The 26,965-nt window shown below is 35.0% G+C and overlaps 2 protein-coding genes and 2 long non-coding RNA genes across 8 annotated transcripts in view; all 4 read right to left on the reverse strand.

Moving 5' to 3' along the window:
- Nucleotides 1-698, reverse strand: part of LOC309509694 (uncharacterized protein) — a 58,069-nt gene extending 57,371 nt beyond the window's left edge. For all 5 annotated transcript variants that reach the window (XM_082184507.1, XM_082184504.1, XM_082184505.1 and 2 more), the window contains exon 1: nucleotides 549-698. The gene's annotated coding sequence lies outside the window, so the exon portion shown is untranslated. The remainder of the gene's footprint in view (nucleotides 1-548) is intronic.
- Nucleotides 699-1,919: 1,221 nt separating this feature from the next.
- Nucleotides 1,920-2,294, reverse strand: LOC309509018. The gene is made up of 3 exons (XR_014209778.1): nucleotides 2,237-2,294; nucleotides 2,086-2,153; nucleotides 1,920-1,988 (listed from the first exon to the last, which is right to left on the reverse strand). It is a non-coding gene; the product is annotated as an uncharacterized lncRNA (long non-coding RNA).
- Nucleotides 2,295-13,857: 11,563 nt separating this feature from the next.
- On the reverse strand, nucleotides 13,858-16,834 carry LOC309509702. Its single transcript, XR_014210006.1, has 6 exons — nucleotides 16,683-16,834; nucleotides 15,514-15,569; nucleotides 15,103-15,390; nucleotides 14,970-15,002; nucleotides 14,769-14,813; nucleotides 13,858-14,672 (listed from the first exon to the last, which is right to left on the reverse strand). It is a non-coding gene; the product is annotated as an uncharacterized lncRNA (long non-coding RNA).
- Nucleotides 16,835-19,049: 2,215 nt separating this feature from the next.
- Nucleotides 19,050-25,307, reverse strand: LOC309508739 (uncharacterized protein). Its single transcript, XM_082183202.1, has 5 exons — nucleotides 25,016-25,307; nucleotides 23,307-23,651; nucleotides 22,859-23,011; nucleotides 22,716-22,765; nucleotides 19,050-20,150 (listed from the first exon to the last, which is right to left on the reverse strand). Exons 1-5 carry the CDS (start codon nucleotides 25,032-25,034, stop codon nucleotides 20,040-20,042), a joined length of 678 nt encoding a protein of 225 aa, XP_082039328.1. The 5' UTR covers nucleotides 25,035-25,307; the 3' UTR covers nucleotides 19,050-20,039.
- Nucleotides 25,308-26,965: the final 1,658 nt, after the last annotated feature.

The raw sequence follows: 26,965 nt of genomic DNA on the forward strand, positions 1-26,965 counted from the left end.
TAATAATTCTTCTTGAGACGTTTCATGTACATAGAGCTTAAGATGTCCATTACACCCTCCTTTAAGTTTTTCCTAAAGATCTTAAAATATGACTCATTGAATTCAATTACTAAAAATAATAAGTGTATAAAAACATCTCTTACTAAAAAAAAGAAAATAAAGTAATTTGTAGAATTTAATGTTTTACTCTGTACGATGTAAGATACATGTGTCCCCCAATTTAAGTTTTGGCTTCTGTTTGATGTTAAATGTCATTGTATGTTTTTCTGAAAGTTGAATAAAAAAAAGGGACTGAGCTAGTTACAAATTAGCTAACAGTTACTAAGTTTCTAGTGTGGACCTAAGTTTCCAATTTAAGTAAGAAATTGTGAATGGCTGGTGCAACACTAACTGTTACCCTGTTCGGGACCGTTAGTTTGATGAGAATAACCGAGGTCTGATATCTGAAAGAGTTAGTTTTTTTCTCCTTATCACTAACATTTAGATATCTAAATCAAAATAAACACCATCAATAAAAATAACAAAAATAAGCTAGGTTAGCTGATTACCTTAAAAGTCCATAGCAATCAAGTCGTAGGCTACTTTATCAGACAAGCGGATGCAATGAGACCTCGAACTTTTCCTGTTTGTTCATGTGAGTGTTGTCAACTATTTTCAAAGGAAAGTAACGCCTTCCCTAAAAGTCACTAAATGTCACTAGATGACGTCATACGTCAATTAGCATATTCATGACGCCATCGCGTCGTACTTGCGTTCTGCCTGCCTAATGTGTTTTCTCTCTAATGAATGCTCACAAAAAACGAATATACAAATTTCATCTCTCGTTATTCCATTCCAAACAGGAAATGAAATGATCAAAAAGTACACGGACCTATATAACTTCCCAATATTACCCTTTTTGTTTTTTAACGTCTCGTTTGGGGATGTGTGCGTACAGTATGCAAAGTAAAAAAAAAAATTTATTTCTGTTTATGCCTTTGCTTGTGAATCTATCCCATAACATGTTTCATTTGTTTATTTGCTAAGCCAAATAAACACTGGTTGAGAGTTTTTTGGCTGATAAATTGCATGACCTACTCTGTGCATTAGGTGCTGTTCTCCACTAGAGGGCGAACTTTCTATTACTGTAACACAATTCATTAGTACACTACATACAAATGTTTCACCCAAAAACGAAAATTCTCTTATAATCTGCAAAATATTAGTATGCTGTTATCTTTTTTCCCATTCAATTACAGTCAGTGGGGACTGGCTCTTTTTTTTTTGAACCTCAAAAAGGACTCGGAAGCAAAAGTATCATTATAAGTGAGAAGAAGAGAAAAAGTAATTCTGATTCTTAATAACACGAGGATTTATATGTGAACCTGGACCACAAAACCAGTCACATGGGTCAATTTTATTTTATTTTTTTTAATTGGGACAAAAAGGACAATAGGACAATATTTGTCTGAGAAACAACTATTTGAAAATCTGGAATCTGAGGGTGCAAAAAATCGAAACAAAATAAATGTTTTATATATTTACAGTAGGAAATTTACAAAATATCTTCATGGAACATGATCTTTACTTAATATCCTGATGATTTTTGGTATAAAAGAAAAATCCATAATTTTGACCCATACAATGTGTTGTTGGCTATTGCCACAAATATACCCGTGCGACTTGTGACTGGTTTTGTGATCCAGGGTCACATATTTCTTTAATGATTCAGCTTAAATATGATTAAATACAGTCCAAACTGTTACAGAGAAAAGGCTGGATGTAAGTAAGCAGTGTCATTTTTCCACCAAAAGTGCATTTAAAATTTAAAGGAGATCAAACAAAGCAATTAAGTGAAACTTCTTTTAACTTTCACATAAGCTAAAGGGGTCTAATGGGACCTTTTTTGCCTAAATAAAAATGTATATTCTCTTTGAATAAATTGATATATAGATAGATTTGCGGCATCTTTAGGCCTCCATTGGCTCAGTCCTCAATCTCCTTCAGACCTGAAGGAAAGATGATCATGTTATACGTTTTTTTAATTTTATTTTTTATCAATACACAAGCATCATATTAAGATGTCATATTAATATAGGCTCGTACCTTTCAGTCTGAATTGAATCCAGCGCGCTGTTGGATCAGAGCAGTACTTGTCTTTCTCTATGTAGAATCTGCAGGACAGATATACAGTACCACTGAAATGAACACAATATCAGGCATATAAAACTGTGAAATGTGTGTAGAGAGAGCTTACACTATAGCATCCACACACGGACTCAGAGCATTCTGATGCCTGTATCCAATCAGTTTACAGTTTTTCTCAATTGCTTAAACACAGTTCTTGAAACTATGCCTCGTATTCTCAAAACTGTAAACACAAATCTATAACATCTCACCCAATTCCCCAAACATCCTATTTTCAGGTCAAAATGAAGCTCTACACTCAAAACCATTCACTCTTGCTGAAAAACCAAACTTTGCCCTCAGACATCACACACACTACAACATAATCTAACACACTGGTGCAATACATTTAAAACAACATTTCCAAAACTGGTAAGTTATGCTGCTTGTGGTTGCTCTATCTCTATCTGTGTGTGAGGCAATTTGATGCATTTCTTTTTATCACAGTATAGTGCAACAGTGACAGTACATGTATGTGTTGTAACAGCACATAGTACAGCTCTCAAAAGTTACAGAGCAGTCTGAAGTACATCTACTGTACCTGTTTTTCTCCCGGAAGGTTCTTATAATTGAGGCGACGGTGAAGCGACTCAAATTTGGCCTTACTCCCAGCCTCCCTCATAGTCACACCATGGACAAAGACATGGGCAACTAGAGTGTCTTGTCTCCTTGCCCTTCCCCTTCACCTTCCTTCACCTCTTCCTCCACTCCCATCTCCTCCTCCTCCACTCCCATCTACATCTGATATTGAATGCTAATGCTTTCTAAATGACAACATGGTCTAGGGCTAGGCAATGAGAAATGAAGAGATGTGTGGTAGAGTTTTGCAGTGACAGTTCAACAAATCTGACTCATGTGTCAAAACAGGGAATATAGTTATAGTTTAGTGAAATGGGTGTGCTTTTTGATAAATGGCGTTATGGTTTTCAAATTTTTGTTAAAAAGCCTGGTTATAGTATTTAAGCAATCAAGAAAAACTGTGACAGCTATTTCTGAGATAGATGTCATGCAGAAAGGGGAGAGCAGACCCTGTGATGTACTCAGCTAAGTGCACTATATACTCTCTGCAGAGCTTTACAGTCCTGATTAGTGCAGTGTGAGAGGTGGTGGACAGGGTAGAGGGAGAAGAAGAGGAAGAGGAGATGGAGAAAGAGCAAGAAGTGCTGAGGATGTAGGAAGAGATGTAGGAAGAGATGTAGGAAGTAGAGGGAGAAAGAGATGGATAGATTGGAGGGCAATGGTATAGTGGAAAGAGAAAGAGTAGAAAATATAAGAAGAGATGGACAGAGAGGAAGAGGAGCGCAAGGTGTAAGAGGAGGGCAAGCTGTAAGAGGAGGGAGGAGAGGTAGAAGGATAGGGTACACACTTGTTTCAAATGAAATCAGAGCAACACTTATTGACCATATCATAAATCATGGTCTCTCACTGAGAGAAGCTGGGCAGAGAGTTCAGTCCAATATAAACAGATCCACAGTGGCTTCAATTATCCGCACATTTCAGAGGGAAAACCGGTAAGTAACTATATCATTCTACTTCTACAATGAGAGTCCATGTAGTCTTGTTTGACACAGGTCTAGATTTCTACAGTAAATGTTCCTGCTTGTCCAAACATTTTTCAGAATTATGGTTAGAGAACATTCAGGTGGACTAACAAGACTCCTTTCAATTGAACAAGAGCATGCCATTGTTGACATGGTGGTCCAGAACAACACCCTCCGCCTCAAAGAAATTCAGCAAAGAATAACACAGGACAATCAACTGTTTCACAATATCCACCAATGCAGTCTCTACACAATTGATCGTGTTCTAAGGAGAAATGCAATCCGAATGAATGGTGTTTTAAGCCCCCAACGGCGCCTTTCAGGCAGCGAGGGGATGGGTAGGTTTAAGGTTGAGGGTAGGGTTAGCTGCCTCTAAGGAGCCATTGGGGGCTTAAAACACCATCGAGCCTCGTTCCGCAGGGTGATCAGGAGCAAATGGTGCGGAATTTTGTAGTTGTTTGGGACAATGTCCAATTCCACCATTCAGCACTAGTGCGAGAGTGGTTTGAGAATCACCCACACCCACATTTCAGGATGGTGTTCCTTCCACCATATTCTCCTTTCTTGAATCCAATTGAGGAATTCAATGAATGCAGTAAATTTTATTTATTTACCTATGTACTTATTTGCATAATTTATTTTGTGGGGTGACAACTCATTGTTATACACCTGAACTCCTCATTAAAGTACTTAATGAAAAACATGTATTTTCATTTATTTCTTTTCTTTGTGTATCTTTAGCTGAATTTGAACACACTTTTAGTTTTGATGTTAATATTGAATTTTAATAAATGCATTACTAGAATACAATGCTGTGTTTCATTGTGCAGTGAATACTTAACTGTTTCGCCAACATAAGAGTGTGTTTAGTTTGCTGTGTTAACTGTTTTGAGAGCAGTTACCTGAGTTTGGAGAAATGTACCAAATCGATTGAGAAAAACAAACTCAAAAGCCCTTACTTGGAATTGTTTTATACCAACACTAACAAAGTTGTGTTAAATTCAATTCCTAATTCTGTCTTAAAAATTTAAGAATACATACCTGGTAAAAAAAACTAAAACAAAAAAACGATATAAACAGCAACCTCCGTGTGATCATCTCCTGAAACAGACACTCATCAAAACCAGTGTCCACTTGGAAAATGATAGGGCCTATCATTTTCCAAGTGGTAAACTAACGTTAGATGTCTTAAGTGTGACTGGACATGTCCCCACCACTTTTAAAACAAAATGCACACAAACGTGTCCCTGCTTGATATACAACCACTGATAAACATAATCGATTTTGATGACGAAAATATTTTTTGCGGAATAGAACCCAGAACCTCTGACACGCTTGGCAAAAGTTATACCACTGGTCCTGGACCATTAAAGTACAACAGTCGGATCTATGTATTTATTCACGTGAAAATTCTTGCCACTAACAACATATTAGATCTCATTAAACGCCAAATTAAACCCAATGTACTATTTATCGATTACTGGACATCGTAATGTTATTGTACATACATCTGATTTAGGATTTAGCACTGTAACCCCCCTCACATACACCTGTCCCACCCACTTTTTAAAACAAAGTTACCCCACTTAATATAATTACAGTCTTTTTTTCACGAGCTTCAACAGTAAGCTACTGCCTTAATCACACTATAGGGTTCATGTTAACGTAGTAGATAGCCTACTGTTCTTTGCAAAATGTGCCTCTAGAAAGCAGCACAGTATGTGTTATGTATATTATGTGCACTACAGTGCTGTTTTGCAGATGATTAATATTGAGGGATGGTTAAAATTTTGGAAGGCATCACTTCATGATAATTTAATAAAAAACTAAAAAAAACTTGAGTCGTTCAATCAACCAGTTCCAGTCTAAAAGCCTAGTTAATCTAACTAAATTCTAACTTTTTTTTCTAACAAATCTGTCTTTCTTACTAATCTTAAGGTTACAGGGGTTAAACACTATGTGATTTTATGTGATCTGATTCACAGAATTGTACTTTTATGTGTATTTCTTTAAAGTGAACATTATCTGTACTACTTTCTGAGGAGGGAATGTTTTATCAGTGTTTTAGTAGTCTGTTCCCTGTTTTAGTAGTCTGTTTAGTAGCTCAGGCCCTCTACAATCTTGGAGGATCTGCGATTCCCTTGTGCTTTTGTGTGTGCGTTGAATGCTCTGTGCAGGTCTAGTGATATGCAACAGCTGACCCCAAGACGCCTTTCTACGACCTCCGAGGTGATCATCGGACCAAATCTTGGACTCGGATGACAATGTCGACTTACCCTCCTATCTGTACATAAGTGTAGAATTGTTTTAACTTTGTTCTCTTGCCAATGAGAAGTAGCCAACATGTATGTACTGATGTCATTCATGCCCTTGGAAATGGTATAACTGGTGTGAGATTTTGTGTACGGTAGAGTCTCTGGCCTGCGACCCCGTGAGACTTTGACGCCTGGCTCTACCGATGAAACTATTCTTGAGTACATTTTTACTTATTTGATTGTACCTCACGACTCCTGGTCTTCTTTCATCATATCTGGTCCTGGGTCTTTAAGCTGTTATCCCCTAACACTAGAAACACTGTAAATCATGTTAAACCATGCTAGAACATTGTAAAACTTTCTCAAACTTTCTGGCTAGGCTTTTTCAAGCCAACTTAGTTTTTCTACAAACTTTACCATCTAGTCCAGAATTGTTGTTGATCATTCTGATTTCAGAACAACAAATATCAAGCCTGTTTCAAAAGTTAAAGCTGTTTTATAAAACAAAGAGAAGAATGTATTGAAATACTACAGATGTAAAACTGAACTTAAATGATAGCAAAATATGATTTTAAATAAAGGTCATTGATGAGACCATTTTCTTTTAGAAATGACTTTTCATGACTTTTTATGTACATTTAATAAATATACAATATGATTCTATAGGCATTCCTTTATGTATATATTTCATTATTTAACAAACATGTACACTCATTCATAAATTATATTTATACACGTACAAATTCATAATTTCAAGTGTAGCTTAATGTTTCTTTTTTGTAGCCTATTGTCTATGATCTTCGTTACTTGATTTATATTTGATAAACCTTTTTAAATCAAATACAAAATAATTACAAATTTATTTAAATAAGTACTAAAATTATATATAAATTGATATAATAATTTATTTGCCTTGCTAAAAGCTGCATCCACCTCCGACTTCCGGTTATTAGCGGCAGCTGACGTCAGCTGCAAGTGGCAGCTACTTCCTGCTGCCAGCTGCCGATTTTTCGCTGAACCCCCTCAGAAGCATTTTTGAGACGGAAGTCAAGTGGAAACAGCAATGGGTCTCGGCGGACCACTTGATCCCATCGTAGAAAACGCGTTTTAACCTACAGATTTTTCACGAGAAAATTTATCGGAGATTCGGACGATTGGAACACAACAATATAAAAATCAAGGAAAGCGTAAAAGGCATGTTTTGGACTATCAATGCAGTTTCATCTCGAAAAAGGATGTCGTCAGCATTGGAGCAGGGAGTAAACTATCGATCCCGGTGAGGAATTAACCCACAGTATAACCCACAGTAAAAGTATAGGGAGAGTGGGGCACAAAGTAGCCTAATGCTTTTTGACTTTCTCTGTTTGTGTACAGAGTATTTATTTTTTCCCACTTTAATTTCCCACATTTCTAGTACAATTATGTGGTTTTGTTTTATTAATACAGTAAATACTTTTTTCTTGATATAGCCTACGCCGAAAGAATGGAAGTGAAATGTGACAACATGCCCCATAGGTGGGGTACATTGTAACATGACCATATGACAGCTTAAAATGTTATCTGATCTAATAAAAAAAAAAAATACAAGACAGACTAAAATATTTTCTAAATAAAATACAATTATTAACTTTTTCATATAAAATAATGGCATTTTTAATAATTAAATATAAACTCATTTTTGAGTTTTGACTATGAACACAGGAAAACACAGCTATACAACATAGTTCAAAACAAATAAGTAATTAGTAATTTCTGAACACTCAGTCTTTATTCACCTTTTTCTCATGTTTTCTCAATAGAATTAATAAAAGTATAGAATATAGCATATTTCTAATAGGGGCACATTGTAACGCAGTGTGACTTCATTCCCCACCTGCACAACTGGGATTTAAACCCGGCTAGTGTATTCTGCTAGTTAGCCATCTTAACTGTTAAATAACATATTGGAGATTAAAATAATATCAGATTAGTCTAATTTTAAATAAACACAAAAAATAGAGATGAAAATTAACTTAAGTAAGAAATTTACTTTTGCTATATGGTATAATAAATGTCTGTGGATATCTTCAAAAAAAAAATATATATATTTTGGCGCAATTTTTTCTCTATATAGTGTCGATATGGCAACTAGTAAATACACCAAGTTTCGTCATGCTAGCATGTGTGGAAGTATTTAAAACAAGTGTTTTACAACTAGCCCCGCGTTACGTTGTGCCCCACGCTCCCCGCCGGTGTCAACAATGTTTATTGTTCTGTGCTGTTGTATACAACGATACTACTAAATATCCCCATGAATAAGCTAACAGTAGGCTAGCTATTGGTGTGCAGTAGGGACTATCATTTTCCAAGTGGTAAACTAATGTTAGATATTTTAAGTGTGACTTGACTGCAATTATGGTTACTTTAAATATGAGCCCCCCCTTACATACACCTGCCCCACCCTCTTAATATAATTACAGTATTTTTTACACGAGCTTCAACAGTAAGCTACTGCCTTAATCACATTATAGGGTTCATGTTAACGTAGTAGATAGCCTACTGTTCTTTGCGATATGTGCCTCTAGAGAGCAGCACAGTATGTGTTATGCATATTAAATACTGTTTTGCAGATGATTACAGTTTTTCTCGATTGCTTAAACACATTTCTTGAAACTATGCCTCATATTCTCAAAACTATAAACACAAATCCATAACTTCTCACCCAATTCCCCAAACTTCCCATTTTCAGGTCAAAATGAAGCTCTACACTCAAAACCATTCACTCTTGCTGAAAAACCAAACTTTGACCTCAGACATCACACACAAGCCCTCAAAATCACACACACTACAACATAGTCTAACACACTGGAGCAATAAATTCAAAACAACATTTCCAAAACAAGTTATGTTGCTTGTGGTTCCCCCCCTCACAAACCTTTTCACATGATGAACACAAAAGACACAACCAATGGATACATTGGCACATTTTTATTCATTCATGTACTACACAGTACAACACACACACCAAAAAACAAAAACATATTTTTTTTCCTGTTTTACTTTTTTAAAAATGTACTTTACTTAATTTACTTAAGATGTGTGTGACCATCATATGACAGTAAAGGAGCACACACAAACCTTATTCTAATATGGAATTGTATTGGAATGGTAAAGAGTGTTGGGACGTGACAGGAGGGCCTCCACTCAAGGAGACAATATGATGAATAAGTCTAAGAATGTTCCACATATAGTTGAAAATACCATCATTGGCCGAGAAAGATAACATTCTGGGAGTCAAGACTATAAAGGAGAAAGGATACCCTCCCTTCACTGTCACACTCTGTGTCACTCTGTGTGACTGTACGACTGCTGGCCTTTTCTTGCAAGAAAATAAACCTCATCAAAGACTATTGGAAATGTTTGTCTCTTATTGAGTGATAGAATTTTGTTTGCCACCACACCTCCCTGAAGATTCTCGAGACGACGGTAAAGCGACTCAAATTTGGCCTTACTCGTAGCCCAGCCTCCCTCATAGTCATACCATTGACTAAGACATGGGCAACTAGAGTGGCTTGAATTTCATCTGAGACTGCTTGTCTTCTTGCCCTTGCCCGTCCTCCTCCAACTTCTTTTCGTGTCTTTCTGGATCCATTGTTCCAAAACTCAATAAATTGATTCGGGCCCTTTTATCTATCTATTGAAGGATCTGCTTGATGTGTGTTAAATTTTGACTCTTAGTGTTTCCACTTGGGTAATTGTGTGTAACTGAGCTGAAGCTGTGCTGACTTGAGTGAACAATATTGAATGCTAGTGCTTTCTAAATGACAACATGGTGTAGGCAATGAGAAATGAAGGGATTTGTGTGAAGAGTTCTGCAGTGACAGTTCAACAAATCTGACTCATGTGTCAAACAGGGAATAGTGTTTATAGTTTCGGGAAATGGGTGTGCTTTTTGATAAATGGCATTATGGTTTTGAAATTTTTGTTCAAAAGCCTGGTTATAGTGTTTAAGCAATCGAGAAAAACTGTAATATTGAGGGATGGTTACAATTTTGAAAGGCATCACATCATGATAATTTAATAATAAAAAAACTTTCAAACTGCCAGTGTGAATATTAATATTTGTTCAGTATGGGACACGAGTCCTGATGTAGTAATATTTGTACACTAAAACATTGTGTTGGTTCAACAACAATTCTAATAAAATAACACAACTGTTTGCATCAACCTTTTTTTAGTCATGACAACTTCTAATGAAATTGTTAAATTTACAAACTAAACTGAATTAGAGGAACTTGATCATTTTTAGCATAAACACAAATATTTAAGTCGATTTAGTTACTCCAACTAATGGAGTTGTGGCCCTGGAACTAATTAATTGGATTTTTTTCAGTTAAAATCAGCAGCTAGCATAAGCACTTGTTAATGCAACTTATTAAGCGTGTAAATTTAATGAACAAGTAAGATATCTGCCTCTGGCATTAGCACAGTCATTGCTCAGTCATTTACCTGCAAGTATCGACTCTTCAGCACAATGGTAAACATAAAAAAACGTAAGCTCAACGTAACAGAAACTATTTTAAATGTCGAACATAACAGAATTTAACACTAACAGGCATTTTCCTTTACCTAAAAACACATAAAATAACACTTAATTTCAACATTTATTCTCCTTATCAGTCCTATGCAAAGCATATGCAAAGAAATCTACTGCCCAATTTCGAAGTTAACAAGAACATTTTAAGTTACTTCAACTTATTTTTTTAGAAAATAAGTTAACAGAGACATTTGAGTTTACATTACATGCAACATTAACTTAATGTAATGATCAACATTATTATCTCAACAGAACTAGTTCTGTTTGTTGTTGTTCAAGATTTTGATTGACCTTTTACACCTTAAAGTTTATTCAAATTAGGGGAAAATAGTATGTATGCATCAACTGAAAACATGTTTGTCTGTTCCTTTGTCTGTGGAGGGTGTGTCATGATCAAAACATTTCGAACATGAACTGGCATGCAATTTACTTGCACGCAAACAGTTGAAAGCATTCAGCGGTTTCAAATGTATGAGCAGCAGTACATACGTATTCAACTTTCGGACAGAATTCTTCTTGCAAAGTTATGGTAAACTTACCAAGACCAAAAGTATTTGGAATGTGTGTAGTAATAAAATAAATATTTTACTTGTACACTTATTGTAGTGTTGTCTATTGGGTTGAACAAAATAGAGGCTTGAGATAGACAGACATACTTTATCATCTCAGGAGTAAATTTAAATGTTTTTATTGGCTAGTCATACAACTAGCTAAGAAACAAATTTCATTAAGCCTACATCTGTAGTTAATGATTCTTCCTCTTTTTGTAACCCCATATTTCTCTCTATGCATTTAGATTTCTGCTTGTTTATATGCAAATTAAATAAGAGACCCAAGTTGAGCGCATATATATATATATATATATATATGTATATGTACGTATATATAATATGTATATAGATATAATATGCATACTGTACATAAGTGTTTGTGTGTGTATACCTCAAAGTGTAAGTAACACGTGTTGAAATCAAACAAACAAAACAAACTGAAACAAAATGTGAAATGTCCTGCTGTGACTTGTATATTTGTTTTTAATAAGTGTTGAAAGATGAAAGGCCAACTCAGCAGTCATGGGATTTACAAGAAACCACTCCCAGGCAGTTTAAGTTTCGGTTTCCAAGAAGTGGCATGCTATAAATTAATTCAGTAGTGAACTATGAGCCATTACAAAATAGCATGGATAGTGCTATTGACCTTAATCAAACTGATTCAAAGAAAACCATTATAACCTGAACCATTATATGTTAAAGTAAATGCATTCAACAACAATAAATCATGTTTGGCTTTCGTTTTACTGAATGTACTGTTTTGTTTAGACCGGTTTAACCGGACTTGGTTGACCTATCTGTTTGTTTAACGTCAAACTTTAACCTGTTCAGACGAGAGGGACAAAACATATGACCATGCTTTTTTATTTTCTAAATGCAGCCATAAATGGCATCCAATCAAAAATTCAGATTATTATATGTCATTTAAAATATCCATTACAATATACATCATTTCTGAGTATAAAAGTATAAAAACCAAATTGAATTTGTATGTTCTGTCAAGAAAACTTGATTTATGTGTTAATGCACCCATTAACACAAGCGATTGATTAGAGTTGTATATCTTTAATATCTCTCTTGCTTATGGATACAATGGAACTGGATCTTCCCGTCGGCTTCAGATTTCCAGCTCAGATCAGGATTTTTTTTTTTTTTGCTGTGCCGCACCTGGTTAAACAAATGCACTTTAAGCAAATATAAACCCAGCACCCCCCTCCATTACACACTGTATAAAAAAAAGATAGTAGACAGACTTTAGACTCATTTAACTGGTTTTAACATCATTTGTTGTTCATAGAAGTTTAACATTTCAGACAGAAACTGAACTTTTTAAGTGCATGTAAATGTACTGACGTTGCAGTGAGATATCAAACCTTATGCAACCATCACAAGGTTCAATGTGACCTCCAGCAAAACTGCATTGTACACCATAATAACCCCGTGAAAGATTGAAAGAGATACAGCAGTCACAAAACAAAGAAGTGCATTAATACATTATATATCGCTCATCTAAATTTACATGGTGAAACCAATTTTCATATGATTTTCATAAGGCATTTACATAACAGGTTTACCAGGTAGTTACACTGCACTTTTTCCAGGAAACCTATGATACCTTGTACCATGTCATTACATGAAACCAAGCAAACAGCTGATTGATGAGACATAGAATTCCATTTACTCATTTGGTTGTGCAAAACAAAATCATTGTCTGAAAAGAGTGGATTACTAGTATGTGTTTCTGCTACAGGGAAAATCATTCAGATTTTTTTTCTCATCACCTTATGGATTTTCTCCCCTTACTACAGTCACGTCTTGCTCACTGTGTTTTAAGACATTAATACATATCTCCTTAAGTTTGCTTAGTGATTGTGCTTGATGTCATACCAAACAGCTTGTCTCAACATCTTCAAGAACTTTCTCAGGTTTGTCATTTGTACAATCTTTGCATGGATACAGTACATTTTATTTATATTCAGTGATTGTTAAAAGTCCAATTCTATCCTAAATGGCCCACAAGGCCCACCCAAATTTGGGAAATACCCCCTCCCCTTGCCAAAGTGATATAACGCTTCTTCAGTATTCCATCATGATGAACCACCATGTGTAGTTTTCTACAAAGTAAAGAGAAAAACCTGGATCATGGCTGTCTTGGGTTAGTGTTGCTTTTACTTTATGTTTTGCTAAAATTGGGAATATATGAATTTATACATTCTGAATTTAATTTAGTTTGATAACTAAAGTGTGCATGTTAGGTTGGTTTTGCATCAATACAAAACTGAAACTATGGTTCAGTTTTTGAAGTTGCGTTTAAAAGAAAGATTGAAGAGAAGTGTTTTAGCGAATAAGGAAGACATTTTTAAGAGGAACTAAAACATTCTTCCTCATCAGCCTGGAACAATGAAAATGAAGTCACTGGGATTTCCTTTAGAATGTGTTAATAATTGAGTAAAAACATGCTTCTGCTGTGGAATTTACAGTAACGCCTTTGTCTTGATCATTCAGCAGTCTCACAATTAAAGAAATAATATATTGGAATATAATTTGCAAAGTGAAAACTTTTTCTATCTTGTCGTCGTAATTATGGTTTAAAATGTGCAGCTTTTGTCATATTAAGCTTCTGTGTGTGTGTTTTACTTGCCAGAGACTTATAACACTTGTTGTTACAGGTAATATTTGAGACAGTCTTGTGGGTTTGGTTCACCATAATGTGAGATCTTATACGTTTACCTCTGCACCCATGTAGTAAGTAAAACAAAAGTCAAGAATTAGACATATGTATATTTGTTTTATTAAAGAAGCTGTACAACAGCCAGTCATCATAATATACAATTTTCACAAGATAAAAATGTAAAGTAGCAGCTTGATCCCACACGTTCTGAGTAACAGGAATAATATATGCCTCCACCCAGATTAATTCCGAAAGATCATTTTTTACTTTGCTATTTAGAGCTAAAACAATATCTAATAATTCTTTCACAGTTAGAAATGATATGATGTGTGGAGTTAAGCATATGCAGATATTTACGGTTCTCATTTTACATGCTGCTGTACAGGGGCAGATGCATCCTGGAAACATGTCTGAACTACATTTGCCCATCACCCTTTTGTGTGATATGGTGTACATTTTCTTACTCTTACTGTTTGTTGTAGTATTGCCTTTGCTCTCGTCATTGGTCCTTGGGGGCCACAAGCAAAGACAATACAACCACAAACAGTTAGAGAAAGAAAATTTGCACCATATCAAAAAATATTGACTTTTCTTTGCTGACCTCAGAAGAATAATGAAAATTAATTTTATTCCTCTGGGTCTAACGCTTCGGTTCTGATGTTCACTCTTATGGTAAGCTGTTGTGTCATAATTACATTTAAAATCATGCACTGGCATAGGTACTCTGTATATCTTTGTGGAGCAGTTTAGATCCTGACTTGTCATTTTTACACGTTTTTTCTCTCGATTTGCATGCATTGACAACCAGCAAGACCATGCAGAGCCCAAGCAGGCATACTGAGGCATAAATGCCGCATTTGTAATTATTAAGCAGACTGGTTTCAGTTTGCAGGGGTTTTTCATCTGTGGAAGCTATGACAGAAAGAGGGGAAAAGCATATATTATAACGACTCTGAGGAAGCAAAGTGATGGCTCACAAAAACAATTCTTGTTTATAATATTATATACCTTGTTTTGACTTAGTAGTAAATGCAGGGCTTCTAGTTGATTGTTCTGTGGAAAGATAAAAAACTATTTTGTTCAGTGAGGCTCACTCAATTCATGAATCTTACCAAAAGCATTAAATGTGAGAGTGAGACTAATGTTAAATTAAGAAACACTACAATATTAATATATATGTGAATGAGACTCAAGTTGTTTTCAACAAACCTGTGGATGTTTTTGGTTTGCATTGTTTTGAGTCTGAAAAAAAATATTTGTAATGACACCTTTTAATTAATGACATCATACCCAATATTTTTATTAAAAAGAATAACATTCAATTGGAAACTGAGTTATTTACCTTTGACAAATAGCCTAACTTCACAGCTAGGTTTTCCATTTATGCAGAGAATGTATAGGCCTTGATCAGACTGATCACATCCATCGATGGAGAGAGATAAATTTTCACTCAAATGTACTGTCCTGTTCGTGTAAGTGTCTCCTTTTTGTCTGTGTCCATAATATGTCCAGATCACCCTTTCACCAGATCCTTTTTTCCAAAGTGCATTTATCTCCACTTTGCCCTCCGTATGATCCCTTTGCAGACAGGACAATGTTGTTTGCTCACCCTCACAATGTACTATGAAACCTTAATACAACACAGAACTTATGTCATTTGTTATAGGAACAATAAATTTGACCTGATACAGATTTTTTAAATGAAGTAACTCTGTAAGAAATCAAATGGGCATTAGTTTGTATAAGAGCTTACCACTATTTGCTGTGCAGATTGGAATCAGCAGGAGGAAGCATGAGATGCCTTTTAACCTGCAGTTAAAAAGTGTATAGACTATTTAAGTATATGTATTAAATATAGTAGTTAATGATAAACAGTTATATGGGTAATATTTGCTTGTTCTGATAATACCAAATTTTTGTTTACCAGCAAATTAAACTATGGCTTTCTTCACATTGCATGCTGCGGAAATCTGTTCTTGAGTTTTAATCACATTAACTTTACTGAATTAATTACATGATTTGTCCTGTTATATTTGCACATATGTAATTTAATTGTATTTACCAGAGGCCTATGGATCATCACATAATACGAGGCTTATTAAATTCACATTTACATCATATATTTTATATATCTTGTCGCTGTCTACGCTATCATTGTTGCCATGACAAACTTTAAAATGGAGTGTGTTGTTCTGAAACAGTTGTCACCCAGATACTGATTCACAGCGGACTATAACACAAGGCGGTATCCAACGCCAGCCCCAGTGCGAACACCAATTAGGCTATGATCTAAGAATTGTCTTATTTGAAGCGTGACTGTACATTACATGTTCTGACTTGAAGATAAACTATTGTGGAAAAATAAAGTAAAAAATAAAAAATAAAAAAATAAAATAAAAATAAAATCCCTTTTTCACAAAAGTAGAGCTTTTGTGCCTTAGTACAGAATGTATACATTCTGTACTCTATAGAGAAGTAGAGAATGTGCCTTACACATTCACAAAACTGTAAGGCAACTAAGCTCATTTTTATAAAAATTTTCTTCGATTTTAATGAATATTATCATATAAGCAAAGCTGAAAAAAGGGGTAGGGTTTACTTTGAAACAATTTTCTCTCGGAAATGAAAACATTTCACTCAAAAAATACAAAGAAATTGCAAGTAAAGTAGCCTAATATTGAATTAAACCTAAAAACAAAGTAAAAACAAAACAAAAAACGCAGTAGGAGTAGGCTATTACATGCCCACATAACTAATAAAATGCTGTGTAAGCGATGTATTAAATGCAGTTTGTTATCCAATATTCAACTCAATCCCTCAATACTGGATAAAAACGCCTCAGTGTGGTAACGTTAGATCTCGAGCTCTTCTGCACTATCCATGTAGCCTACTAATCGTGGCTGTATAGCAGCCTATACTCACAACATTTCGTGCAGTCATGAGTTCGGTCCAATTGACTGTCGTTAAATCACCACCCAATTCCTCTTCTTAACAGTATTCTCTGCCTTATTCTACAGAAAGATCTCTCTCCTATTTATCAGGAAAGTACAAAGGCGAAATGAGTAGCCTGCTATTGGATTGCGAGTGCAACGGTGGGGAGGTGGCAGCCTACGCACTCACGGGCTCCTACAAGGTCTCTTTCAAAACATAACACCGCATTGACTGTCGGGTGCTGCTGAGCTCGCAATCTCGCATCAGTGCGGGCTCGGCAAGTGCGCATCGAGGGCGCATATCGACCGCATGCGAGCACCCTTCTGAAACCTAAAACGACAAATGGGACACGGTTTCATAGGAAACGCGCACGCGGCAGCCATTGTAAGCATGATTGTAAGTCCACAAGACCGAAATAGTCCCATGAATAGTCCAGGCGTTTTAGGAAAAAAGGGTGAACAAACTGCAACAGAATCAAACTCAACTGATTTTGTATCCTCCATATGTCCTGAGTAAGGAAAAAAAAGCCCCGAAGAATCCCATTAGGGGAAATTTCCGAAAAAGACCCAAATATATCCTATTCATACGCCTGTTCATTTTTTTCTCACATGAATAGGGTAAAAAATTTAACCTTTAGATATCACCATGAAAATTACTGAGTTGATTACTTGTATCAAGACAAACAAAAAATGTATTACAAGTTTTTTTTAAGTGTTTGTTAACATGGACAAACGGTGCATAATCTAATTACAGATGTGCTAATTTGCATAAATATCACAACAGATCTAAACATTGGGTACAGCCAGGAGAAAATGTCTTGTTGAATCTTGTTGACATATAACAGTAAAAGACTAAATGTTAAGGTCTGAATGGAACCCATTTAGGCTACCCATGAGCATTAATACATAGAGGCAGGAAAAAGTACTTTAAAACAGCCTTTATTAATTATTATTGCAAAGATGGGGTTTGGGGCTGGGTCCGTGGGACTATTTCTGGGGATTCACTTTTTATTTTACCGTTACCTACCTTTTGTCTTCTGCATTCTCCTTACCATTGTCTCCTGTTCTTCCCTCAGACTCGTCCCCCAGAAACAGTCCCACAGACCCAGCCCCAAACCCAATCTCTTAAAAATTAATAAAGGCTGGTTTAAAGTACTTCTTCCTGCCTCTATGTATTAATGCTCATGGGTAGCCTAAATGGGTTCCATTCAGACCTTAACATTTAGTCTTTTACTGTTATATGTCAACAAGATTCAACAAGACATTTTCACCTGGCTATACCCAATGTTTAGATCTGTTGTGATATTTATGCAAATTAGCACATCTGTAATTAGATTATGCACCGTTTGTCCATGTTAACAAACAATTAAAAAAAACTTGTAATACATTTTTTGTTTGTCTTGATATAAGTAATCAACTCAGTAATTTTCATGGTGATATCTAAAGGTTAAATTTTTTTACCCTATTCATGTGAGAAAAATAATGAATAGGCATATGAATAGGTTATATTTGGGTCTTTTTCGGAACTTTCCCCTAATGGGATTCTTCGGGGCTTTTTTTTCCTTACTCAGGACATATGGAGGATACAAAATCATTTGAGTTTGATTCTGTTGCAATTTGTTTACGGTTGACCCCCATTTTGGCTTAAAACGCCTGGACTAAAAGTGCATATGAAGTGTGCCATCTGGGACAGGGGCAGGGGCATTTCAGGCAGAGGGTGATGTGTCGTACGTGTCACCTAGCAACAACTTACACATCACAGCATAACGCTCCTCCGATAAATTATTTGTTAGCTATTAAAGGAGCTATGTTCACAAACTGTTAATTTTAACAGAAAAGCAAGCTAGCCTACTAGTATCACCCGCGTCCTCAACATAACACTTGGACCAGTTCTAGGTGTGGAAATACATAAAACTTACACTGTGGACCAGATGTTGAATACAGAAACACTTTATTGTTACACAACAAACGTAAAGAAATAAAAAGGTAACGTTAAGTAAGTTAAGTAAAACTCACTTTTTTCTTTTTGTGTTCTAGACTGGGAATCATTTATTGTAGTAAATCCACCTGGGCTGGATGATTTGTTTAGACTAGTTAGTAGTTAAGATCAATAGGTTATACCTATTTCAGTTTTACTTTAGTGTGAGTTAACCCTTCTTTTCCTTCACAGGCAAACGAACAATTTCATTATACTCAAGGCAAGACGAAGTAAACACAATCACATATCACAACACAGAACAATATAGGGGCGTATAGCCAGTCTACAACCCCCCCCCCCCCACCCCCAAATCAATTCAGAAATATGAAATATTATATTATCTTTTATATTATGCTATGAATGATTGCTGTCTATTTATTTATTTAGCCTATACTCATTTAGACCATATTTTTTATGTGGTCGAGCCTATACTGTATGCATGATTTGGCATGGCAGCCAATAAATAACCATTACCTTACCGCTGGCAGCAGAATTCTGTGTTTGGCCCATGGCCGGTTCCTGAGAATATTTTCTTCACACTTGAACCCCTAATAATAATAACAATAGTAATATAATAAAAACAGCAGAGCGTGAACCCCTAATGAACTCCTTAATGACCAGGAGGCTTTCATCAGATCACCGTGAATATTCAAGTCCTCTTTTAAAACACCAAAAAAAAAAAAAAAACTTCGTGCTGATTTAATTTTGATGTTTATGGCATTAATGGCATAAAGTAAACATAAACAGCTATATATATAGCCTATATGTATAAGCCCATAAAGGAAGTACAATTTTTTTTACTAAAACATAAAACATAAAAAACTAAAAATATAAAAATAAAAGCTGAATCAATATCTTATTATAATATACAATTATAATAATAAAAAAAACATACTAAAGGTGAAAGGGTAGAAAAATGAAAGTAAAACAAAAAAGGATTAAAGACCTATGGGTGAAGCGGCAGTTTAACAATGCACATTATGCTTATGAAAAACAGTACAAAGATGCAAATCAGTGTTTTTTTATGCTTGAAACTTGATTTACACTTGTACAAAACTTATTTTGAGCATGCATATTTATTTTATGCTTACATAGGCCAACACTTTCCACAAATCTTACATGCACAACTTTATACCTGACACTCTGAACTTCTGTTACATTAAGTTTAAGTTTTATTTGCTGCATTTCTCTGCTTTTGGGTCCAATAAAGTTATAGACCATAAGGTTACAGTGATACAGTAATTTGTTTGTCATTGTGTATTATAGGTAGTACATTTGGTAGTGCCAAATTTCACTGTTATATCCATGGAATTTGTTATGTTTTTATTTATTTTGTACAATATAAGAGCAGAGGGGATAATGCATGTATTTTCATTTAATGCGTGCGTATACTGTGTCCTGTGTCAGCTGATGTTGTCTTCTGTTTTTTTGCATTTTGTTTATATTGACAGATGCATATGTAATTTCATCAGCTTCATTCCCCTGAAACAACAGAGATAAGTGTAAGTTACCAGAAAAAGGTTTGTAAGACTCAGTTTATCAGGCCAGGTCATTAAATACTTTAAAGCAGTGGTTTCAAACTTTTTCAAGAGCGACCCTTTTTTTATTTTTTTTTATTGACGCGACCCATAGGACTATATAGGCCTATTCTTAAGATTTCTCTTAACAACCGCTTTTGATGATGCACGTGCAGTGGCTTATCCGTGACGCGATCGCAACGCAAAGTTGATTCTGCACTCTTTTGATCTAGCTAAAGCTACAGGGATGCTAATTAACCGGTTAACCATTAACCATTGTAAGAATTTAAACCAATTAATATAGCCTACTATCGTTTGATGTATGCTTAAAAAATTCACTAAAAATATTCCACAACAAATCCTTTAAATTTAATGATATTCAGAACAGAACAAGAATGAAAAAAATATCTATAAACAAGCCAAAACGAAATAATTTAAAGCGAAAGTGAACGTAAGCGGCGTTGGGCTCGCGTAACTCTCTCATTCGAATACATTTTTTTCCATATTCGCGATTTATTTGGTTGCTAAACTATTAGTTATAGGCTTCTAAGAAAAAATGAAAATGGTTATCCCCCCAAATTTTAAATATTTATTAGGCTTCAAAAAATATAAAAACTTTTAATTTAAGTGAACTTAAAACAAACCTTACATAAACCCATTATAAATGTCATATTTAGGCTACCTGTGCCTTTCCTGTCTAACGGATATGAAATATACAGAAATTGGATAAGGTTATCAAAACATTCCGCACTGCATAAATTATCAACTAAATATAGAGAAATCCGTATTAAAGCTACACGCATTCTTTAGTCAAGAGCTGTTAATAATTTTCTCCGAGAATTAGCTGCTGCCACTTTAGGACCAGCCACAGCTGACGATCTCACGCATCCCATTCTCTCACTACATTTTACTTTCATTTAAGATTTTATTTAACTCATTTAAGACTGTTCTTGTGAGGATACTCGACAAAACGGACATTTTGGCATACATGCTAATTAGTTCGTTCTAGCGCGAAAGATAACTTGATACTGGCGCGCGTCTATGGGTCGTCTCGTGTGTATGTGTGTGTGTGTGTCAGGAGGACATTTACTGACAGCGCGTTATCTTTTGTCTTGTCGCGCATGAATGGTTTAAAAGCATTTGCATGAATAAGAGCGGGATCATATAACGATAGCTTAAAGTTAGCTGTTGTTGTTTCTGTCCCCATAGGAAATTACGGAGGAAAGTACACTTCTTTGTACTTCACTCACGTTCCAATATCGATCCCTCTTCAAAAAAAATCACCCTCTTCACATGCGCAAAATGTGCTTGGAAACATCACAGTGGAGCGGTGCTTACGCTGAATGGCATGAATTGTAGGCTACTGACTATTTAAACAGAGCAGTGTAATTTTTATGTGAGGTTGACTATTTTATTTTGATAATGAATCGGCTGCGATTGCAAGATTGCAATGCTGGAATATGTTGTGTGCGTGTGAGGCGCCACCGGCGCGATGGAATCATAAAAATATACTCCGTTATTTTGTTCATACAGGACATCATTCGAATCTGCAAAGTATTTATTTATATTTGTGTACACTCACAATAAAACACAACATTGTGCTTTTGTAAAATAAAGAAAACAAACAAACTGCCGTCTCGGTTTCCTTTCCGTCAACTTGTTTGTGAGACGCCGCGCCTCACAGAAATGAACCAAACTCAGCAGCATGCTGTCAGTTTTTTCTTTCGTTTTATTAATCTATTAATTGTTTAAATAGCCATATTTCGCGTGTTTCTTTTATATAGGCCTATAGACTATGATTTTATGAAAAAAAAATGTAAAAAAAAATGTAATTAGCTATATTTTCCTTATCATCCTGGCGACCCATTTTTTAAGTCTCGGGTCGCGACCCAGGGTTTGAAAACCACTGCTTTAAAGGGATACTCCACCGTTTTTTCATATTAAACTGTTATTCCCTTAACTAAGACGAGTTGATACATACCTCTCTCATCTCAGTGCGTGCACTTAATCACTCTGGCGCGCGGTGACACTTTGATAGCACTTAGCTTAGCCCAGTATATTCAATGGTATCTAACAGCAATGAATTTAGAAGTATTCCCAAAAGTGCTATTCCTATTCCACCATACATTATAGTTATCCTTTTTAACCCGCTTAATAAAAGCGCCACATTTTATTTTGTGTCACCATACTTGGTCGAATAACTACTCGTGTAACTGTTTTTAAATAGGGAAAACGTTGATGTGTTTGGTTACTTCTAAATTCATTGCTGTTTGGATCCTAATGAATGAACTGGGCTAAGCTAAGTGCTATCAAAGTGTCACCGCGCGCCAGAGCGATTAAGTGCACGCACTGATGAGAGAGGTATGTATCAACTCGTCTTAGTTAGGGGAATAACATAGTTTAATATGAAAAAACGGTGGAGTATCCCTTTAACTTTATATATCAAGTGTAGGCTACTTAATATTTAAAGTTTCTAACCAAATTTTTTTTTATTGAATTTAACTCCTTCAGAAGTATAAAAGATGAATACCTGTTCGTCTCGTGTACTTTTATATAATGTCTTTGATGCCTTTAAGTTTCCTGAAAAAAAGAAAAGAAAAGAAATGTGTAATTTGTACAGCTGAACAGTTAAGCTGAATTTAGGCAACATGAATTGTGATATGTGCCGCTAACCTTTTTTTGGTCTTTTTATTCTCCAGCACATGCACACATTTGACATCAGTGAGAGTAATAGAAGCACACAGATCACAGGCAGCCATATTGTGGTACTGATGTAATTACCGTAATTCCATTTTGTATTCTCTATCCTTTTTGTATTCTGCTTCTCTACATCAGGATAAGGAGAATATGGCAGGATTTTAGGATCTGAATTGTCAGTTTAGTTAGACACATAAAATGCTATATGGTCAAATATTATATAGCATTTTTACAACATGACTTAGCTAACAAATTCAATGAAATTCTCAGTGACATTCTGTTTAAATACATTGATTATTTTACTTTTTCAAATTTGCAATCATGTTCTTGTCATGTTTTTAATTGTTCACCTTTGGTCACTTATTTTAAATGAGTAGGCCTATGAACCATTAATGTTATTAATGGAAATGTCTGAAATGCTTACCTCCAAAGTCCAGTTTAGTGCAGTGAGATCGCTCAGTCTTATAGTCCATGCAGCAGTAGAGCATCAGATCAGTGTCTGTGATGTTCATCAGAAGCAGAGAGTGAGTGTTTGTAGAAGAACTGAGAGCTTTTATCCGCTCAGTGTAACTTGGGTGAATATTGGAGGGTTCTGTTTTACCTCCATACAGATATTCTAGTCTCAAAATTCTTACAAATGTTTGGTTTCCATTTGTAATGATCCATGTAATCTCTGTATCATTTTTAATGTTACAGGGGAGAGTTGTGTTTCCTCCTGGATGAACTTTCACTGATGATCCTTCAGTGAGAATCATTAAGACACTGAAACCTGGAGATGAAACAAACGTTTTCTTTAAACATTGATTGCTATCTATCAGAATAATGGTTTAAAACAGAGAATAAACAACTTGCAACAAATAAGCAACAAGTGTTTTGACAGAAATAATTGAATAGCCTTGAGCTTCAATCTCAATATAAAAAATGATTAAAACCAGCATTGTTTTTCCTAAAAAAAAGTATTTCCTAGACTGTGGAACACAATCATATCTGAGTCTTCTTCTGAATTAGTAAGTGACCCGTTTAGAGTATTGAAGGGAGGAATTATTATTGTTATTTACCATAAAAATGTCATTACACAAATGAATGATGAGTGTATTTACACCAATGTATTATTTCTTTCATTGAAATCTGCCGTTTCAAATTACATTCTAAAATATTTTTCAAATATATTTGATTTCTGGATTATTTAGAGATCCATCTTTACACACTGAGGACAATCAATCAATTGTCCTCTGTGTGAAAAGATGGATCTCAAAACCGTTCAGTCACTGTGTGACAGGGTTCAAATATGCAGAATATGTGGAAAAACCAAAGAATGTGAAAGGGACAAGAGACTCTTGAACAACCCATGAACAAATAAATAAATAATCAGTTGTGATTCATCCAGGTAATGTCATCAAAATAAAGTTCACTTCTTCCACAGCACTGTGAATGTTTAATGGGATTTGTTCAATTATAACTATTATACTATTATAATTGTTTGTGTGTTTTTAGCTTTAGCACATAGTGTTTATCTATACTTGTGACGCTATATGAACTTACCATAATGAAAGCTATATGAACTCTTCACATTCATGTACAAGACTTTAGAACTGACAGATTGTTTAGTTTCCACACTAACTTTTGAGCAAACATCATGCAATTACGGTTTTTCATTTCCATTTTTCAGTGGTCAGGAAACTGGTTTCAGAATAGATCACATGTATTCTTTGGACCTGTATTTTTGTCCAACATATTGCTATAAATGAGCACAGTGACTTCAAGCTTACCAAGAGAAAGCGTGTTCACAATCAGACTCAAATCAAGAAAAATATTACTTTCTGCTATATATTCTTAAGAAGTATTATCACATTTCACTGTGTTCAGTGTAATACTTCAGCGATATCTAGTCAGCCATGACAGACAGAAAATCTGAAAATGCATTACTATCAATCCAAAGCTATAAAGATGATGCCATATAACAATATTCCAAATTCAGCCTCTTAGTACAGAAAAAGAGGCCAGAAAAAAGAAATAGTGCTTTTTTTGTTCATTGCTAATTTTAGTTCATCATTCACAGAAAAAACCCACATATGTACAGATGATACACGTATTAAGCAAAAGGAGGACACACAAAGCATTTGGCATACTCACTTATCAATACTCTCAGCATCTTTTATTCTGGGCTTCTCTCTGTGTTGTTATCTCTTCTAATCTGGGCTTCTTCCACTTGTGGCTTTTTCTTCTTTAAAATTCACTTTTTTTTCTTTTTTTTAAACGTCATAGCCTTGACTCACCAATAGGCAATGACTCTGTGATAGGAGTAGACGCGTGCACAGAGAGATGAAAATTAATGTTCAGGCAACCTAAAGGATGGATCAGTATCTTGCCAGGTTGTTTACAGTTATTTAAGCATGGTTATACAGGAGTTCACCAAAAAATGTAAATGATGTCATTTATTTATCCTCATGTCAGTGCTAACCTGTATGACTTACTTTCTTTTGTGAAACTCAAAGATATTTTGAGAAATGGTGAAACAACAACAACAAAAAATGAAATATCTTAAATATGAATCAATATGAGGGTGAATAAATTATGACAATTATTTAGTTTTGGATGAACTATCCCTTTAATTATACAAGCTGTCATCTAGATGTTGAGTATTTTAAGAGGGTAACAAATTCCTTGGTTTTTGAAATCAACTTAATGTGATATGACAGATGTATGGTAATGATGTATCTTTAAAATAATGATATTTCCTTTGAAATGAAAACATGTAAATTATGGATGATTACAAGAACTGTTGAAAAATCAATAACAATCAAAAAAGACTGCCGATGTCATCATCACGTTACTCTGATGTCATTAAGATATCACACTTTAAGACTAAACGAGTTGTCTAAACTATTGCCATTGCTTCATTATATAATCAAATTTAGCATTTATTTTCAGCCTTAATCTTCTAGCAAAAAGAACCTGAGGACTGTACAAACCACGATTTCCATTAAAATGTACAGAGCAAAATGCAAAGCACACTGGTGAGAGCATTTGAGGTTTATACCCACAGCACGGCAGGATTAGTTCTAATACTGCATAGTGAATGTTAATGAGCATGATTAGGCTGAGTTCAATGGAAAATGTGTTTGAGTAAAAAAAGAAAAAGAAAAAGTCTTATTAAGTGGTTGTTGTGGTGAAGCTCTGTGCGCACAAAAGTGAAATGACCTCAGAGAACAAAACCGAAGGTTGACTAATGTTTCAACAACTGTAAATGCTTGCACTATACAATAAATGTTTCAGTTAAAATGCATAATAAAGCATAATAAAGCTCCACGAAGGCTTTGATCATAAAGATGATGCTTTATTATTAATTGGTTCTTTTGTTTCAAACGTATACACTTACTTTTCTCTAGTATAGTAGCTACATCCTGTGTCCCTCTGCTGTGTCAGTGAACAATAAGCACTGACAGATGGCTGGAAATATATTTTTTGTGATGTGTGTATATATATATATATATTGAATTGAAATGACAACTCAGCTACATTGCAGTCTTTTCTCAAGATCACTTGCACAATTTAAAATCTTTAAATGATAAAGTTAATAATTAATCTCAACAAACATATATTTGGAGGAGCTGTGGTCTGGGTCTTGAGAAATGTGTTAAAGCCCCTTCCTGTATCAGGAAATCCATGTGTGTAACAAGAAAACACTATGACATGACTGAGACTTCCGCAGAAGGTATTTGCTTGCCTTGTTAAGTGTCAGACATAGTCTTAGCAGTGGCATACAGAGCTTTCCCACAATTAACTTTTTTAATTATTTATTATATAATGATCCAATTAAGACTAAACATTAAAGAAGAAGAATTATGAAAGTGGAGCTAAACTGACAAAATTAAATGCAGGTGAAAATCAACTAAAAGAACATTAATTTCTTTTGAAGGAAAATAATAAATCCTACACAGTGCCACCTAGTGGCCGTTAGTTCAAACAGGTAATGTAGTGTTTGTGAAGGCATGATTAATTATTCCAATCCAATTATTAATAAATATTAAACTGGACTGGACCAACAATACACACGTTCTAAAGGTCAGTTGACTAACATTC

The sequence above is a fragment of the Leuciscus leuciscus genome (assembly GCF_965113295.1).
Source record: "Leuciscus leuciscus genome assembly, chromosome: 11".
NCBI lineage: Eukaryota > Metazoa > Chordata > Actinopteri > Cypriniformes > Leuciscidae > Leuciscus > Leuciscus leuciscus.